Source organism: Colobus angolensis, unplaced genomic scaffold (assembly GCF_000951035.1).
Source record: "Colobus angolensis palliatus isolate OR3802 unplaced genomic scaffold, Cang.pa_1.0 Scaffold386, whole genome shotgun sequence".
Lineage (NCBI taxonomy): Eukaryota > Metazoa > Chordata > Mammalia > Primates > Cercopithecidae > Colobus > Colobus angolensis.
The window spans coordinates 156,580-174,337 of NW_012117221.1; the positions used below are offsets into that span (position 1 = coordinate 156,580).

The 17,758-nt window shown below is 39.8% G+C and overlaps 1 protein-coding gene across 3 annotated transcripts in view; it reads right to left on the reverse strand.

Moving 5' to 3' along the window:
- IKBKAP (inhibitor of kappa light polypeptide gene enhancer in B-cells, kinase complex-associated protein) overlaps nucleotides 1-17,758 on the reverse strand; it is a 65,739-nt gene that overhangs the window by 36,947 nt on the left and 11,034 nt on the right. For 2 of the 3 annotated variants that reach the window (XM_011954578.1, XM_011954579.1), the window contains exons 6-14: nucleotides 17,213-17,298; nucleotides 13,338-13,434; nucleotides 12,900-12,990; nucleotides 11,663-11,786; nucleotides 10,347-10,440; nucleotides 7,333-7,563; nucleotides 6,082-6,252; nucleotides 3,386-3,485; nucleotides 1,393-1,575 (exon numbers count right to left, since the gene is read on the reverse strand). In XM_011954578.1, the coding sequence (XP_011809968.1) occupies nucleotides 1,393-1,575; nucleotides 3,386-3,485; nucleotides 6,082-6,252; nucleotides 7,333-7,563; nucleotides 10,347-10,440; nucleotides 11,663-11,786; nucleotides 12,900-12,990; nucleotides 13,338-13,434; nucleotides 17,213-17,298 (1,177 nt within the window). The remainder of the gene's footprint in view (nucleotides 1-1,392; nucleotides 1,576-3,385; nucleotides 3,486-6,081; nucleotides 6,253-7,332; nucleotides 7,564-10,346; nucleotides 10,441-11,662; nucleotides 11,787-12,899; nucleotides 12,991-13,337; nucleotides 13,435-17,212; nucleotides 17,299-17,758) is intronic. The other variant, XM_011954580.1, reaches the window with a different exon arrangement.

Genomic DNA, 17,758 nt, shown 5'->3' on the forward strand with positions numbered 1-17,758 from the left:
AATATACTGTAAATGACTTCTCATTTCCTTTATAGCAAATGAGATGACTGCATCAAGCTTTTGCTTCTACAAGCTAATGATGAAGAATTTCAAATCTGAAGAAGTAGAAACATAAGTAAATTGCTCTGCTTTTCAAAAGGTAATCTACTGGCTTACTTTACGTGCTACATATTTCTAGAACATATCCTGCATTTGGACATGTTAACAAAAGGCTTTTTCAAAATATCACGAAGCACTATGAGTCAAAGAGTAGGAGCAAATGACTGCATTAAAATGTTTTATGTCTATAAATGTATGTAATGTATATATATAAAGGAAAGGTTCGTAATTTTGCAACAACGTTTCTCAGAAGAGAAATCTCACCAGTAGGGCTTTAATTACAAATTAATCTGGGGATCAGTATCAGCGGACAAAGGTGCCAAGTCTCAACAATGGAAACAAGGAGTTCTGGGAACTGGCTAGAAAATGCTCTCTACTACACAACAGGGCTTGCATTACAGAGAAGAGCACTCATTAACTGAAACCTGTTACATAATGAAGATATAGTCAGGAATCAAAACAAAACTCAGGCCCAGAGAACAATGAAATTTTCAGCAAAAAAGAACAGAGACTTTCTAATGGTAAATGTAGTCAAGTACACAATAGAATATAAAGAAGAGGAGGCTGGAAGAAGCATTTTGAAGTAACCACATCAAAACAAAGCATATATATGCAGCTATGCATCATTTAACGATGGGGATATGTCTGAGAAATGTGTTGTTAGGTGATTTCATCATTGTGCAAACATCATACAGTACTTACACAAACCTAGGTGGTATAGCCTACTACACTCCTAGGCTATGGGGTATGGCCTATTGCTACTAGGCTACAAACCTGGACAGCGTGTTACTTTACAGAATACTACAGGCAATTGTAATACAATGTCAAGTATTTGTGTATCTAAACATAGAAAAAGTATGCATACACACACACACACATCCATGCATATATATACACATGACTGCATTTATACAAAATTTCTTCCAATCACATTAGCCCATGAGAATTAGCCGCTCTAATTATGCTTCACAGTTATTAAAATCAATTGTAACATATAACACACACCCTGGAAAAATGTGAGTAGATGCTGAATTAAAATATTTAACACATCTATTAAAAGTTGCTTCATCTATTAATATTTATCCTATTTTCCACTACTTTTTGATATATTTTTGGTCTGTTATTTTGACATGGCTCAAAACTAGATTTAACCTTCTTTTTAAGTGTATCTAACAAGAAAGCTACTGCTCCTCAACCTTGCTCAATGGAAGTCAAAAAAAGTTGTATCATCATAAAAGACAAAAACCTAACTCCATTTGCTTAATACTGGAGTACAGGGAAAAACTGCAATACCTGACATTGAGCTGTCCATGCTCTTCATCCATCTCAGAAGAAGATGTAGTCAAATGGTGAATGACAGATCGGGGACTGGACTCACTGTGGCTTACAGCCAGGAAGACGTCTTCTTCAATCCAAGTGAGAAGGCCCAGTTTCAGTGGGTTTACATCTTGATCTTCATTATTCTCAAACTGAATTCTGTTGTAAATATTGAAGAATATCCAAGATATGAATAAAACTTAAAAACCACTGAGATGTTCCTGGATGAAGGAAGACTGAAGCATCTTGTACACAGTCAACTCTTAATTATTTGGAGGGACAAAACCTGAGATACTACCAAATACTAGAAAACCTAAAATTAATCTTTGTCTGGCTTAAGAAAATGTTTTTATATTTTCCTTAAATTTCTCATACCCCGAAATCTTTCGATTTGAAGAGAACACTTGAGGAAACTGACTACACAAGAAAATTACCTGCCCTAGTCCCTACACTAAAGAACCCTGGAGACTTTCCACTGCCACAACTTACCAGCATTCAAACCAGGCTCTGGCAGGTATGTGACCTGCAGTAGAATGGGTCCTTTCCTAAGCACCTCACATTAAACTGACTAGCTTGAGGGATGGTCTCCATGTCTCTAATGCATTCCTCTGGTAGCATTTATACACCTGACCACGGCACTGTTCTTGTCACCTCACGTAGGAACCGATAATGGCTACTTCCTGACTTTTAGATCAGATGGCAAATCTGCAACTCCCACTAAAGAAGTTGGTCACTAGCCTGCTCTTCCTCCTCAAACATCTCTCCCCGGACTCAGGCTCTCCACTGCATTCACACAGAGTATCCCATGGAGGAGCAGTCCCACCTCTGGCTTTCACTGACACTTTCTTCCCCACCAGACCCAATGTTCCCAATTCCTTGCCAACCCCAAACCTATCCCTTCCCCAAGGATCACAATGAGTATTCATGTCTTTCATGAAATCTCAGACGAATTGGCATTATCCCCATCAACTTTTTTTTTAAATGAAACTATATTCTAAACTGCCTCATACTTTCTAATTTGTCTTCTATCTCTACTCTAGTGGTTTCAAGTCTGTGAAATGAAATAATGCAAGTAAATGCTCTTTAAAAAGTACTAAGCATTATACAGGCAGCCTCCAAATCATAGAGGTTGAATACTTCTGCTGTATTTATTAACTATATCACACATATTTAAGAAACATTATTTATTAAATTCTGTTATTTGTTGTACTCAATTATTTTTATTAATCTAACAATAAATGTTCCCTGGAGGCGGAGTAATTTAGAAATGAAGAACATGGACTTATCAAACATGAATAGAATCAAATCCTAGATTCTCTAGTTACCAGGTCCATGACCTTGGGTAAGTTAACTAACCTCTACGCTTTGTTTTTTTAATCTGTAAGTACTCAATAAGTGGTACTTTTAAAAAGTTCTCTCACAGAAGTGGCATTATAATTTGGTTTCTAGGTCATTTTGCAAATGCCTATAGCGCACCTAAGGTATTCAACTACGTCCAACTGTTTACAATACTGTTTCAATGGAAGAATGCTTTCTGATTTCCATCCCAGGAGCCTCAAAACACAGCACCCAGAAGTTCTAGATTCTGGGATGGAGCAAGGATAGAGGATGCATTAGGTCATCCATGTTAACAACCCATACATCCCCATTTATGTAAGAGAATGCAGCTCTGTCTTATCATTGTCATCTCCATCTTTCCCACGTGATTTTTCCTGGAGAACCAAGCGCTATTGGGAGTAGGTCCCAGGCCAGCTTACAACTCATGCTCTCCTGCTACTTATCAAATTATATGGCATTCAGACAAACTACATGACTGGCTTCTCCAACCAGATCCAAAAATCAGGGCCTGGCTATTGTATTTATTTCTTGTTCCACTCAGCAACAGGCATAGAACTCTATCAGTTGGCTGAATTTAGGACTGCATGTTGGCTGATTCTGTTCCCAGAGCCCAATATAATTAAGAACCTACTTGTATCTCTTTTCCAGCTGAGGAGTTCTAAGGGAAACTTTAAATCCACTTCCACCCACAGCTCCCAGTTTCACTGTAGGGTCGGCACTTGGACAATCACCTGGAAAACAAAAATGCAAATACTATCCTTGTAAATTATAAGATTTCACCTAATACTAAGGGGATGGTGTCTGCAATTATGAGTTCTAGAAGGCAAACAGCAATCTAGAAAATAATCACATCTCAACATCCTTAAAATCTTTGCTTTTCCCTTAAGAACACATCAGTCATAATCTTTCCTGATAAAGGCCACATCTCAGCAAGACCCAGTGGAGGGGCTACCCTCTCAGCCCAGTGCTGTGGAGAATTTCCTCCACTGTCTTCAGCCACCTCTCAATATCCTCCAGTTCTCCAAAGTCCTAAGCACCTGCTTAAAAGTTTCTTTCTATTCTTTATCCAGTTTATCCACTGCACAGCAGCCAATGCAAGCCTTTAAAAAATTCAGCCAGAACACTGCACTCCCCTGTTCTAAGACTTCTGGTGGCTCCTATCTCACTTGGAGTAAAAGCCACAGGGCCCTACAAGAGCAGATTCCCATCACCTCTCTGAACTCACCCACCACCTTCCCCTCATTTGCTCTGCTGCAGTCACCCTGGCCTCCTGGCTATTTCCTAAACACTTCGGTGGTTGCTTTTTACTCTGCTTGAAACACACTTTTTTTTTTTTTCCTTCACCTTCAAGCATAGAATGCTTGGGACACTCTTACCCCAGATGTCTGCGTGGCTCCCACTGTGATTCTCACCAGGTCTCTGCTTAAATTTCACCTTCACAGAGAGGCCTTTGGAATCACACTAAATAGGAAAGCCACCTTCCCCCTGTAAAACCTTATCCTTAAGCTCTCCCTATCCCTTATTTTGCTTAATTTTTCTCCACAGCACTTGCCATCTGATACATTATATTTAACTGGTATCTTCTGTCTACACCTAGAATAACAAGTTGTAGACAAAGGACAACTAGTTTTCTAGTACAACAAGCCAAGTACTAGAAAAAGGCTGGCATATAATAAACAAGAAACAATGAGGGGGAAAAAGGAGTCATACTCAGGATGCATCAAACACCATCTTTGAAAATTTGGGGAACTAACTTGTCTCCACACCACTCAAATGTCTACCACTTGGCTCCAAGTTGTTAATTTTCCTTCTGCCTGGGCACTGAGCCCTGCCCTATTCCAGTCCAAGATCTCTATTTCCAGATTCTCTTATATCCAAACTCTCCCCAGTGGGCTGTTTAACTTCTCGGGGTTTTTAGTTCATGGATTTGTTATGATCTTTCTCTTCTTTCCATTTCTATGAACACTGCCCTGGCTCAAGCTCTCACTAGCTCCTGCCTGGACACTTGACAACAGCTTCTCCTAACTGGAACCTCTGCCTCCAGGTGTCCCGACCTATGGCCAACCCCGCATACTGATGCCGAACAAATCTTTCAAAAGTGGAGCTCTCAGCCTGTCTCTCCCTATCTCATCACAGGGAGTTTTCTCTCAAGGAAAATGAATGCTGGGTGGTACAGGGTTTCATCCTGAGGAGATAAAAATGTCCTAAAATTGATCGTGGTGATGGTTGTGCAACTCTGTGAATATATATATACAAAGATATATGTATATATATGCATACGCACACATATAAACCACTGAATTGTACACTTTAAATAGACGAATGATATAAAGCCATTTTTTAAGTGAACACAGAACAAAACATTCCATACATCATAAAGTGACATACAAACTCATTAGCATCATAGGGTAAGTCCCACAAAAGCTTACTTTACATCTGATTCTTTTTGCCTTGACAATGAACATATTTGCACTTTTTTTAAAGTTATTTTTAAAAGCTTAAGGAGGACTGTAACAGCATTTTACACACTGAAACTATAATCAGAGAAAGTGGTGACATATCCAGATAGGATTCATGTACATAGTGGGCTGCTGACTTAACAGAAAAGCTGACATGAAAGTAAGGAATTCCCATTTAAATTAATTAATTTTGATTACTCTCTCGGCAACTATCTAGGCTTTTTCTGAAAATTCAAAAGATATTTGAAAACAAGGCTACCACTGCCATATGCCAGCAGAATTTACGACATAACCACAGAACTCACAAGTAAAAACTAATTTCAGATTCTCCAGCACATCAGGAAAGCAACGAGAAACTGACAGCAACGGGGCTGTGGAAGGACAAGTGGATCAGGAGCTAGAACACCCGTGTTGAGGTCCTTGTCCATTCTTGTTCAAACAAATTACAAAACCTCTGACACTGTGTTCCCTCATGTATAAAAGTAGAAAATCCCATCTCTGACACAGCTCCTAGGAGGGATGAGATCAACTGAAAATATGTGTAAAGGCAAAGAAAATAGTAAAACATGTTAACAATGTATAACATACTATGTTATTTCCAGAGTTCAATGTTATTCTTAAATAACTGACTCTGCAAGTTCAGTAAGGGAAAAGGAATGGCTCATACAAACCAGTGTTAGGATTAAAAACAAAAACAAACAAAAAAAAATCCAAGCCAATTAAACATCATAATGATAATGATATCAACTGCAGACTTCAAAATTTTGAGAAACACTAGACCTATGGCAACACCAAACTATAATTTGCTTTTATGTAGGAGTAGAAGGGATTTGATTCAGAACATCTCGGTAAAAGTTTTTTAACATACCGCATTTATAAACAGAAATCTGGTTACTGGCATCTAGAACAGCAAGGTCATTACTCTTCTGAGGATGTGCAAAGAATGTGACTTGATTCACAGGGTGTGGCAACAGCAGTTTGTAGGTACACATGGGAGGCGGAACCACAGTCTGCCGGAATACTGTCACCAATACCCCGTCTGCAGTGAAAAAGAAGAGGATTAGACATAGGGATAGTCAATTTGTAAGATAAGCCATCTGAATAGCACAGTATATCCAAACAATAATGGCAATTCACAAAAAAATAACTTTCAGTGCTTTTCTCATGAACAAGTTTAAAAACAGTGTGGGGTGGGGAAACGTCATGGGTTCTGTCTATACTTGGCCACCGTCACCTCCAGGCCTACAGCAGTCCATCTCAGAACCTGGAGTTTCAGGTGCCAGGGACTAAGGCAAAAAGGCCAGGAGGTCAGAGCTCTAGCTTTAAACCCGGGCCTGCAAGCAAGCCACACTAAACCAAGGGAATTAATACCTTAAAAATCCTTAACGCACTTTCCTATGTGTGGATTTGGTAATAAGGCAGATCTGATTAAGTTCTCTATATAGAATACATGACTATAAAATCAGTATTATATAGAACATTACACAGAATATGAGTTAGTATACCACCTCACATTACAATCTTAGAAGCCAGTATTCCCTTTTATTATCAGCAATAAAACCATTCATTAAGGTGACTACTTCACTCCTCAATCTTGCCCTCCCCACCCTACCCCCTAAAAAACCTTCTATCTAATTATAAAATATCAACCTAATCTTCATATTAGGCAAACGTCTATGCACGAACTGAACATACTAGAGAAGTATATAATCAGCAAGCATTTATATCAGGAAACAAAGCAGCACAAGTGGGGTGGTACAAGGATCAATTATAAATCTGTGTCAGGGCAAACAGATAAGGCTAACCGATCCCACAAGACTCTACTGTTGTCATCCTCTCTACCTAGGGTCAAAGTTTTCAGTGTCTTCAGAGTCCAGGCAAGGAAATGTGTGAAGGCCACAGATGCAGTATAACAGGAAACTGGGATGGGGAGGGGGGACAATAGTTCTCAGGCAAGAATATACCCCACCTTATATCCCATTCAATAAAAAATCAAACAAGTAACCCAAACAGCCAAAACAAATAAAGATTCCCCACTGTTGCAGTCAAACCACCACATCTGCAGGCCGTAGGTTCAGGACCCCTTGCAGGCTCATGGACACACTTCCCAGCAGCTTACTTCCATCAATGACAGCCACATTGGACAAGTCACTTGAATTATCTCCCACGCTCCGCTCAGTCGTCCAGTGCCAATCATAGGCGAGGTAATGCCAGCCCTGACAGAGAACATGCAGCCGGTATGGGGTCACAGGGTCCCACATCAGAGATACAAGCTTGCTCTTCCCACAGGTGCTGAAGGATAAACTTTGCTTGAGATACCAGTGATAGTTTCCAACAGTCCAGAGCTGAACTGCAAGGGAAAATGCAAAGAAGGCCATTAGAGGCTGGGAAGCAGACTTCATCCCACTTGCCATAGGGGGACAAGGGCAATCTTTCCTTTTTCAAAGGACCCTTCCTGCTCAGCCTCTTCTCTAAAATAAGAACAATAATAATTGCCAAAAAATAGCTTTCCATGCAGATAAAATGTCAAGAATCAGTAAGGTAAGAAATACATGTTTATTTTTCTGTTTTTTTCTATTTTTCAACTTTTATTCATATGTTTATTTTCTTTCTTTTTTCTTTCTTTCTTTTTTTTTTTTTTTGACACAGAGTCTTGCTCTGTCGCCCAGGCTGGAGTGCAGCGGCATGATCTCAGCTCACTGCAAGCTCCACCTCCCAGGTTCATGCCATTCTCCTACCTCAGCCTCCCGAGTAGCTGGGACTATAGGCACCTGCCACCACGCCCGGCTAATTTTTTTTGTTTGTATTTTTAGTAGAAACAGGGTTTTACCGTGTTAGTCAGGATGGTCTCGATCTCCTGACCTCGTGATCCACCCGCCTCAGCCTCCCAAAGTGCTGGGATTACAGGCGTGAGCCACTGCGCCCGGCCTATATGTTTATTTTCAACTGTACTTCCAAACTTTATGATCATGATGGAAGGCTACTATGACAAAGCATTCTTTTAGTGGGTTTTCTCATGAAGATTTAGGAAGAAGATAACTTGGCAATTAGTTTAAAGTATTAAAACACTCAATCCAAGATCTAGACTAACATCATTGTGTTGTATTGGGCTTAAGATGCTTATTTTCTTTCAGGTGCTTTGCACACACTTACGTACCAGACTATCTGGGTATTAACCCTGATTCAGCTGCCCGAAGAAGACAAGCATGCAATTATCCTTCCAACATCTATTAAGTAAGACTTAATCATGCCAAAACCAACCTTCACTAAACAGATGACACATATAAATTAAGACCTTAGTTATATTAGGAATTATGTTTATATTAAGAAATATTAGTTATATTAAGGAATTTATTTTCTCAATCTCCTTGCTCACTAATGCTTAACTTAGTGATCACTGCAAATATAACCTAGTCTCAAACCGCATTATTACAACACTTTGTTAGACCACATGCTGATGTTCTATAAGCACAGATGTTGTGATTGTTCTTGGGCAACGTGTGTGTGTGTGTGTGTGTGTGTGTGTGTGTGTGTATATATATATACATGTTTTTGAGATGGAGTCTCACTCTGTCACCGAGGCTGGAGCGCAGTGGCACGATCTCCGCTCACTGTAAGCTCCGCCTCCTCTGGGTTCACACCATTCTCCTGCCTCAGCCTCCCGAGTAGCTGGGACTACAGGCGCCTGCCACCATGCCCATCTAAGTTTTTTTTTTTTTTTCTGTACTTTTTAGTAGAGATGGGTTTCACCATGTTAGCCAGGATGGTCTCGATCTCCTGACCTCGTGATCCACCCACCTCGGCCTCCCAAAGTGCTGGGCCCCCAAAGTGCATGAGCCATTGCGCCTGGCCCATACCTATACTTTTTTAAAAAAATGAGATCATTGCTATACTGAGATACATACATGAAAAAACTAGAAGACAAGAAAATTTGAATAGCGATTATTACACAGTGGCAGAATGATGAGATTTCTTTTTTTCTCATCTTTATTTTCTAACATTTTCAAGTATTATTTCATACTTAAAACCACACACTTATACATTTTAAAAGCTATAAAAAATATTCTTTCCTTTCATATTTAATCTAAATCTTCTTTCACATCCACAGAATACCTGTGGTTATTGTTTTTTTCTGTGGTAATACCATCCACTAGGGAAAGCATGTGATGACTTACAACAGTTAATTTTATTGTGTCAACTTGGCCAGGCTACGGTGCCCAGCTGTCTGCTGAAACTCTAGATGTTGCTGTGAAGGTATTCTGTAGATGTGATTAATATTTATAATCGGCTGTAAGGAAAGCAGATTATTCTCCATAACGTGGGAGCATCCCATTCATTCAGCTGAAGGCCTTCAAAGCAAAAACTGAGGCTTCGCAGAAAAGAAGAAATTCTGCCTTAAGGCTGTAACAGAAATCCTGCCTAAGTTTCCAGCCTGCCCTACAAATTTCATACACAAGACTGCAACATCAATTCTTACCTGAGTTTCCAGCCTGCCAACCTGCCCCACAAATTTCAAACTTGCCATCCCCTACATTAGCCAATCTTTTGAAGTAAATCTATCCACACTCTATTACTCTCTCTCCCTCCCACCTCATCCTGTTCCCTCTCTCATTGTCTCTCTATATAAGTACAGTTGACCCTTGAATGACACAGGCTTGAACTGCATAGGTCCATTTATATTCATATTTTTTTCAATGAATACAGTCAGCCTTTCATTTTGTGGATTCTATATCCGCAGCCAAATGCACATCAAAAATATGGTACCTCAGGAATGTAAAACTCAAGTATACAAAAGGCTGACTTTTCATATCTGAGTGTTCTGCAGGTCTGACTGCAGGACTTGACCATGTGTGGATTTTGGTTTCCATGGGCAATCCTAGAACTAATTCCCCAAGAATACTGAGGGACAAATTATATGTATGTATTACTTCTGTTTCTCTAGAGAATCCCGATCAATACATGACTGAAATCCACAATCAATCAAAACCTAATCACCCCCATTTCCATCTACCTACTTCAGCATCTTTGATTCTACTAAGGGACTAACTAGAAGGGATGAAGGAAATCCCAATACCTGTCTACTTTCAACTACGTTCTATGGGGCAGAAGGCTGGGGTACTACAGCTGTCTTACCATAGGTTTTCAGAATGGAGTTTTCTTCTCTCTGAAGGTCTTCCAGCCAAACTGCAAGCACAGAGGAATCTGCATTCCAGAGCAAGTCATTTACCTAGGAGGGAAAAAAGATCTGTCATTGGCTTTCAGTTATGGATTTACTTCCAAATCTTTATAATCAAATAATCCCACTACCTGAGCTCATCCCTAGCTGTAAATTACTAATTTACAGAGGCATTAAACAAATCTGTAAAATATGTCATTATTATGTAGAGGACTTAAAAAAAAGAAATACATAAAAGAGACTTAAGAAACTTAACCAAATACAAGGTGACATTTTTAGACAATCAGAGAAATTTGAATACGGACTGGGTGTTAGACAACACTGAGGTAAGATGTAATAATGGAATTATGGTTATGTAAAGATAAATGTCCTTAACTGTTAGAAATAAATATTGAAAATATGATTTCTAGAATTAAAACTCCAAGAAATAAAAATATATGTAAGTATGTGTATGTATAGGCCAAAGAGTTGTAGACAGATGAAACAGTTTTGCAAAACGTTGGTATCTACTGAAAGTGAGTAATAGTTACACGGGAGTTCATTAAACTTGTCTCTCAACTTAAGATGTTTAAAATTTTACACAGCGATACCATTTGATGTGTTCTAACTTCAGCCAAGGATCTTAACGGTATACAAACCGCTTCAGATTTAAATGTTATAAATGAAAAGCATCTTCATTACTGGAAAAATTATGCTTTTGTCAAAATAAACAATAAAAACTAGCATTTTTCTTTCCTATTTGTTTTATCTAAGGTGGGGGAGAAATGTTATTAGTTGCAAAATCGCTGGAAAAACAATGTATCTTTTATTTAAAAAGAAAATCAGTTCCGAGAAACCACCATTTTTATTACTATTTACTCTAAAGCTTCTATTTATATATCCATATCAAATATAAATCCCCTCTATAGGCCAGGTGCGCTGGTTCATGCCTGTAATCCCAGCACTTTGGGAGGCTGAGGTGGGTGGATCACCTGAGGTCAGGGGTTTGAGACCAGCCTGACCAACATGGAGAAACCCTGTCTCTACTAAAAATACAAAATTAGCTGGCTGTGGTGGTGCATGCCTGTAATCCCAGCTACTCGGGAAGCTGAGGCAGGAGAATCGCTTGAACCTGGGAGGTGGATGTTGCGATGAGCCGAGATCGTACCATTGCACTTCAGCCTGGGCAACAAGAATGAAACTCCATCTCAAAAAACCAAACAACAAAAAAAATTCCCTCTATAGCTGTGGAAAGTCCTCTACATTTGAGGGCGAAACAAACTCAGGCACTTACCTTAACCTCATCTTTGAGGAAGGGAAGTGTGAAGTGTCCATGAAGGAGTCCGTTTTTCTCAAAAAACACAATATCCTGCTGGTTGGGTTTATCTTGTGTAGATGCAATCAAACTGCCTGAGGGTCTTAAAGCAAACTCAGAGTGTTACAACATCCAAAGCTTCTCTAACTAAAGACAGCAAACATGAATGAATGAATGAACGAATGAATATCTTTATCTAAGGAAGTTTTAAATCCCATGTGTCCCTTGTCTCTTGGCAAGTGGTTCATCCCATTGTGGGACTGTACTTGCCAGAGGAAAGAGTGTCTTTCCTATTTTATACAGAGGCTCCATTTGCCTACAAAGCCTTACATATTTACACTGCATTTGGATGACTTTAAAAATAATAAGTTATTTAAACCATTCCAGGTATAATGTCCTAAAAATCAAAATGTATTTCTCCTTCAATTATATGACTTCAGCAAATATTCTATGCTCAGCTAGGTCTTTTTTAAGACTTCTCCAAACGTTGAAAACATCTTAAATGCCTCATCTTATTCACATTTGTCTCCAGGGTTTAAATTCAAATACATTTCTCTTCTGCTCTATCATACAACACCATTCAGGTAACAGGTGGGAAACAAGAGGTCTACATACAACAGATACCACTGAAACAGCGGAGATACATCTTCTATCTAAAATCAGGCAGCCACATATGACAGGCAAATTGTGACCTGCACAAGGGTACTGGGCCAAGGAGGAGAAGAGAAGGAAAGAGGGGGATCTGAATCCAGCCTGCATGTTCCTTGGCAAGCAGATCCTCTACTGTGGGAATTTTGTGCCAAGGAAGGAGGCTCTTTCCCTAATTTCCACCAAAGCTCCATTTGCCCCATAGAGTCTTGCAAACTGGGCCTTCCCTTCTAAACACCATTTTCTGCTCTGTACAATGGCTTCATATACACCCTGCCTTAAAACCATAGCCTTTTAAGAATTAGGAATGCAAAATATATGGGGCCTCGGAATGATGGAATCTGTGAAGAAGCGTAAAATCTACTATTCAAGTTGAATTCAGACTTCAGAGAATAAAAAAAAAAAAAAAAAAAGAAGAAACAAAGATAGATACAGGCTTACAACCAAATGAAGAAATGTAAAAATCCTTTTGTGTTACACAAACATCTGTATCATCTGTATCAATGGGTACTACCACCACCTCTACCCTGGTTCCAAGAATTTCTCTAAGGTTTCTTCTCCCACTCACTTCCAAGCCAGGGCTGGTCCCAGTCCTGCCACAGGCTCACTGGTTGACTGCAAAGCAAACTCTCGGTTCCACACTCTGACCTTCCGAGCCCCTGTACGGGAGTGGAGTCAAACACACACACACACTTAGAACATTATGATGGAAGTTGTCAAATCAGAACTATTCAAACACCTTCCTTACAAATAAAAAATGCCATGGTTTTACACAGCCAATTAGATTAATCTTGCTAAAAATTTCTGTCCACCAGGTAGGAGGATGGACCAGATGATCTCAAAGGACTCTTCTAATTCTTAACTCTAAACTCATTTCACATTTAAATCAGTGCATCCTTGCCTCGTATGTATAATTAATACCTTACTCAAAGCAAAAGAAAGAAAATTTTCCTTAATTTTAATAAGATTTTTTTTATTGTTGTTTAACTGCAATATATTTCCATACCTGTTTCTGGGCAAACAACACTCACAGCAAAAAACTGTCCATCGCCACGCCAGGTAACTTGAGGTCTACGATCATCCCAGGGCAAAGCAGACTCATGCTAACGAGGGGAAGAAACACCAACATTACTGGCGGACCTTAAGTATCCCAGAATCAAACAAGCCTCACACCACCAGACATAGATCTTTTGTACGAGGTTTAAGCTACCTTGAAAGCCTGCCTCTAGAATCAGAAACCATCCAAGGGTTGGTTCTTCTAACCCAGAAATCATCAAAAAAGAGAAAAAAATGTAAAAGAAACAAAATCCTCCTTTGGGCATTAAAAAAAAAAGAAAGTGGCCTCTGAGAACAGCGAAAGAGGAAAAGAGCTACAGATCTAGATCCTGAATATAATGAGCTAAGGAACCCATCAGGTAACTGCAAGGAAACAAGTGTTCTGTTTGTCCAACAGGGTAGAGTTTTGTTTAAATATTGTGTAAGCTTCACAACAGGGCACAGATGAGTTAAGATGTGAAGAAGGTGAAGAGGGAAGGGCCACAGAGGTGGTAAAGGCAGCAGCAAACAATGACGAAAACATGGAAATGTTCTCATTCTGCAGCATGACGGGAAGAAACGTCTCCTCCAGGACCACGTGTATCTCAATCCTGAAGCCAACTCTACTGGGTGGGAGACAGATGACCACCCGGGCATTCTTCATCATATTCTAGTAACAGCCTAATAATTCTGCTAGTACTGTACTAGGCTACATAGGTAGCCTAACAAAATTTATTCTCAACGAAACTGTCCTATGGTATAGAAACCAAACCCCCTTTAGTGAAGGGTTAAGGCCTGAAATAGGCGTTACATAAAATAGAACTGGAAATAACTGAGGACAGAAAACGTAGATGGCAAGCAGGGTATTATTAAGTCATCTATTCTAGAAGAGTAGCTCATAGAAATTTCTACATATAATTATGCTTGCATTTGTTCAGGCCCAACCCTTGATATCCTCCTCAATTCCTCTCTCTCACCTACTTATTTTTTTTTTTTTTTTAAGAGGGAGTCTTGCTTTGTCGCCCAGGCTGGTGTGCAGTGGCATAATCTTGGCTCAATGCAACCTCCATTTCCCAGGTACAAGCGATTCTACTGCCTTAGCCTCCCAAGTAGCTGAGATTACAGGCATCTGCCACCATGCCTGGTTAACTGTTGTATTTTTAGTAAAGACGGGATTTCGCCATGTTGGACATGCTGGTCTTGAACTCCTGACCTCAGGTGACCTGCCTACCTTGGCCTCCCTAAGTGCTGGGATTACAGGTGTGAGCCACTGTGCGAGCTAAATGCAACCTCTTGAATCAGTGTTACTGGGCACTAGGAGAGCCCAGGCAGGGAACAGACTGAGGGCTAGAACAACACAACTTAAAAAATCTAAGTAAATTATGCTCACATGAGTACTTTTGTCTGACTACTCCACGGATTTTTGTTTTCTTTTCTGAAGGGTAGCTGTGAACTTTCAAACCAAGACGAGGCCCTAGAAAGCCTTTAGAAAAAGTTCATGAAAAAAAGCTGGAGTAGTTTACTGGATAGTACATTAGATAATAGGATGCTCAGGGTTTTTTTTCCCCCATTACCTGGATCATCCTATATCACTAATAAATCCTAATTTTGGCAATACTAGGTAAGTCTTACTCTAGCAGGTGCCAGTAGTAAAATGCCATCTCCTCCAGAGTTTAACAAAGTATGGAAAACTGCCTTATTCTCAATACTACCATAGATTCCCTTAAAGTACTATTTTTAAACACCTTTACTGGGATATAATTTACATTTCATTAAGGTTCACCCATTTGAATTACACAATTCAATGGGTTTTTTTGTTTGTTTAAACTCAGTGGTAAGAATCAATGTTTTTAAAGTATATTTACAAAGTTGAATAGCCATCACCGTAATCTAAATTTTGAGCATTTTCATCATCCCAAAAAGAAACCCCATATCCATTAGCAGTCACTCCTTCCCTACCCTACCCCACAGCCCTACAGAACCACTACTCTACTTTCTGCCTCTGTGGATTTGCCCCTTCTGGGAACTTCATACAAATGGGATCATACTATATGTGATCTTTTATGACTGGCTTCTTTCACTTAGCATAATCTTTATGGGGTTTATCCATGTCATAACATGTATGAGTAAAGGACTACTTTTAAATCAAAATATATGGTCTTAGAAAGCTGCCGGGTGTGGTGGCTCACGCCTGTAATCTCAGCACTTTGGGAGGCTGAGGCGGGCAGATCACGAGGTCAGGAGATTGAGACCACCCTGGCTAACACAGTGAAACCCTGTCTCTACTAAAAATACAAAAAATTAGCCAGGCATGGTGGCAGGCACCTGTGGTCCCAGCTACTCGGGAGGCTGAGGCAGCAGAATGGCGTGAACGTGGGAGGTGGAGGTTGCAGTAAGCTGAGATCACACCACTGTACTCCAGCCCAGGTGACAAAGCGAGACTCTGTCTCAAAAAAAGAAAAAGAAAAAAAAAAGAAAGTTGTAACATAATTTACTTGTTGCTTGTAGCAAGAAAGAATATTCAGATTGCACCAACTATTTACTTGGTCAAGTTTCTGTTTAGTCATGGATACCTTTTAAGTCCTTCTGCCCAAAAAACAAAATCACTTAAACATCAGGGGGACAAGAAAACCACTCGTCCAAAGCTGGGCATTTGTAGTGGATCACTCCAAAGAAACAAGGCTGTGTCTGAAAACACTTACTCCATGTTTTTGCCCTCTAATAATCCTTCACTGTTCTAATAAGTCAACAGCCTTCAGAATGTTAAATTAGACCCCCTATGCATATTTTACTCACTACATAGTTGTTCTGAAATAAAACTATGCTTTAAAGAAAAAAGAGTTTCAAAAGTTATTTGTCTACTAAAATAAGAGCAGCAACTACTATTTGAGTGCCTAGGCTGTGCTGATGCTGTGGTAGCTATTTTATATGTTATTACCCACTCATCTCACCCCTTGTAAGGAGACATTATGTTGTCCACTTTACAGAGAATACTGAGGCTCAGAAATGTTAGAAAACTTCCCTGCCAAGGTTTCATAGCTTCTAAATGTTATGAGGATAATGTAATCTGTACTTTTCTAACAGAGACATACACTGCTCCTGGGGGTACTTGGTAGTATGCCAGAGGGTAAATACGGCACATCTTCTTGGGGCATTAATTTTACTCAAGGGTAATACTTTTCAGTTCATATTTTTAAAAAGATTCATATTGTATATATGAAAATAAAATATAAGCGTTTAAATGAATTTAATGTGACATGCACACTACTTCCCCAGGTGCCCCAAGAGTTTGCACTCCTCTTGTGTCCACATACCTCTGCCCTCAAGGGCTGCCTACATTAGAAGATTAAGATGTACTGCCTTGAGTCATCGAGACATCATTATATGGTCTTTAGAATTTTCTAATCCAGAAGTAAGGAAAACAAAGAGTTTCATCCAATAGAGTAAGAAAAATATCTAACATACTACACATATATGGGAGAAGTATGAGAACATGCATGTGAATGAAGGACGGCAGCTCTCTCTGGGGAGGAAGGCGAGGGACATCGGGACGGGATACACAAGGGATTTCCTTTGTCTGTGATGTTTTATTTTTTAAACTGGGTGATGAATATGGGTTATAATTATTTGCTACCATGATAATAAATCACAAAGCAACTTGGCAATAACAAGGAAAAAAGGATCTTTCTAGGGGGACTCATTTCCTGAAGGCTCTAGGCAGCTTTACTAAAGCAGAAGAGAACTGTTCATTACTGGCATCTAAGTGGACACAACAGAATTCCTGGTGGGTGGCAAACTTACATTTGTTGCAGTCAAGGCTCTTTATCCATCAAACCACAAACTTACCATTTGCATCTGAAAAGCTGCTTGTCTGCCTTCTGATCCATGGAACTGTGTCTCCTTCCTGCCCCATCCAACAGTGATAAACTTGCCTAGAGAACAATTGGCAACAATAAGCTGCATGAAATGAAACAAAAAGTTTCACTGCTATTCTTCACGAAGTTAGTCACTGGCAATTACTTGGGTCCTCTAAGACCTCCCAATAAATTGACCAGCAGTCAGTATTTGAGAAACCTATGTTTCAGGCTGGGCGTGGTGGCTCATGCCTATAGTCCCAACATTTTGGGAGGCTGAGGCAGATGGATCACTTGAGTCCAGGAGTTCAAGACCAGCCTGGGCAACATAGGGAGACCCCCATCTCTACAAAAAGTACACAAAATTAGCTGGACATGATGGCACATACCTGTGCTCCCAGCTACTCAGGAGACTGAAGTAGGAAAATCACTTGAACCCAGGAGTTGAAGGCTGCAGTGAGCCGTGACTGCACTATTGCACTCTCTAGCCCGGGTAACACAGCGAGACCCCCAAGTCAAAACAAACAAATAAACAAAA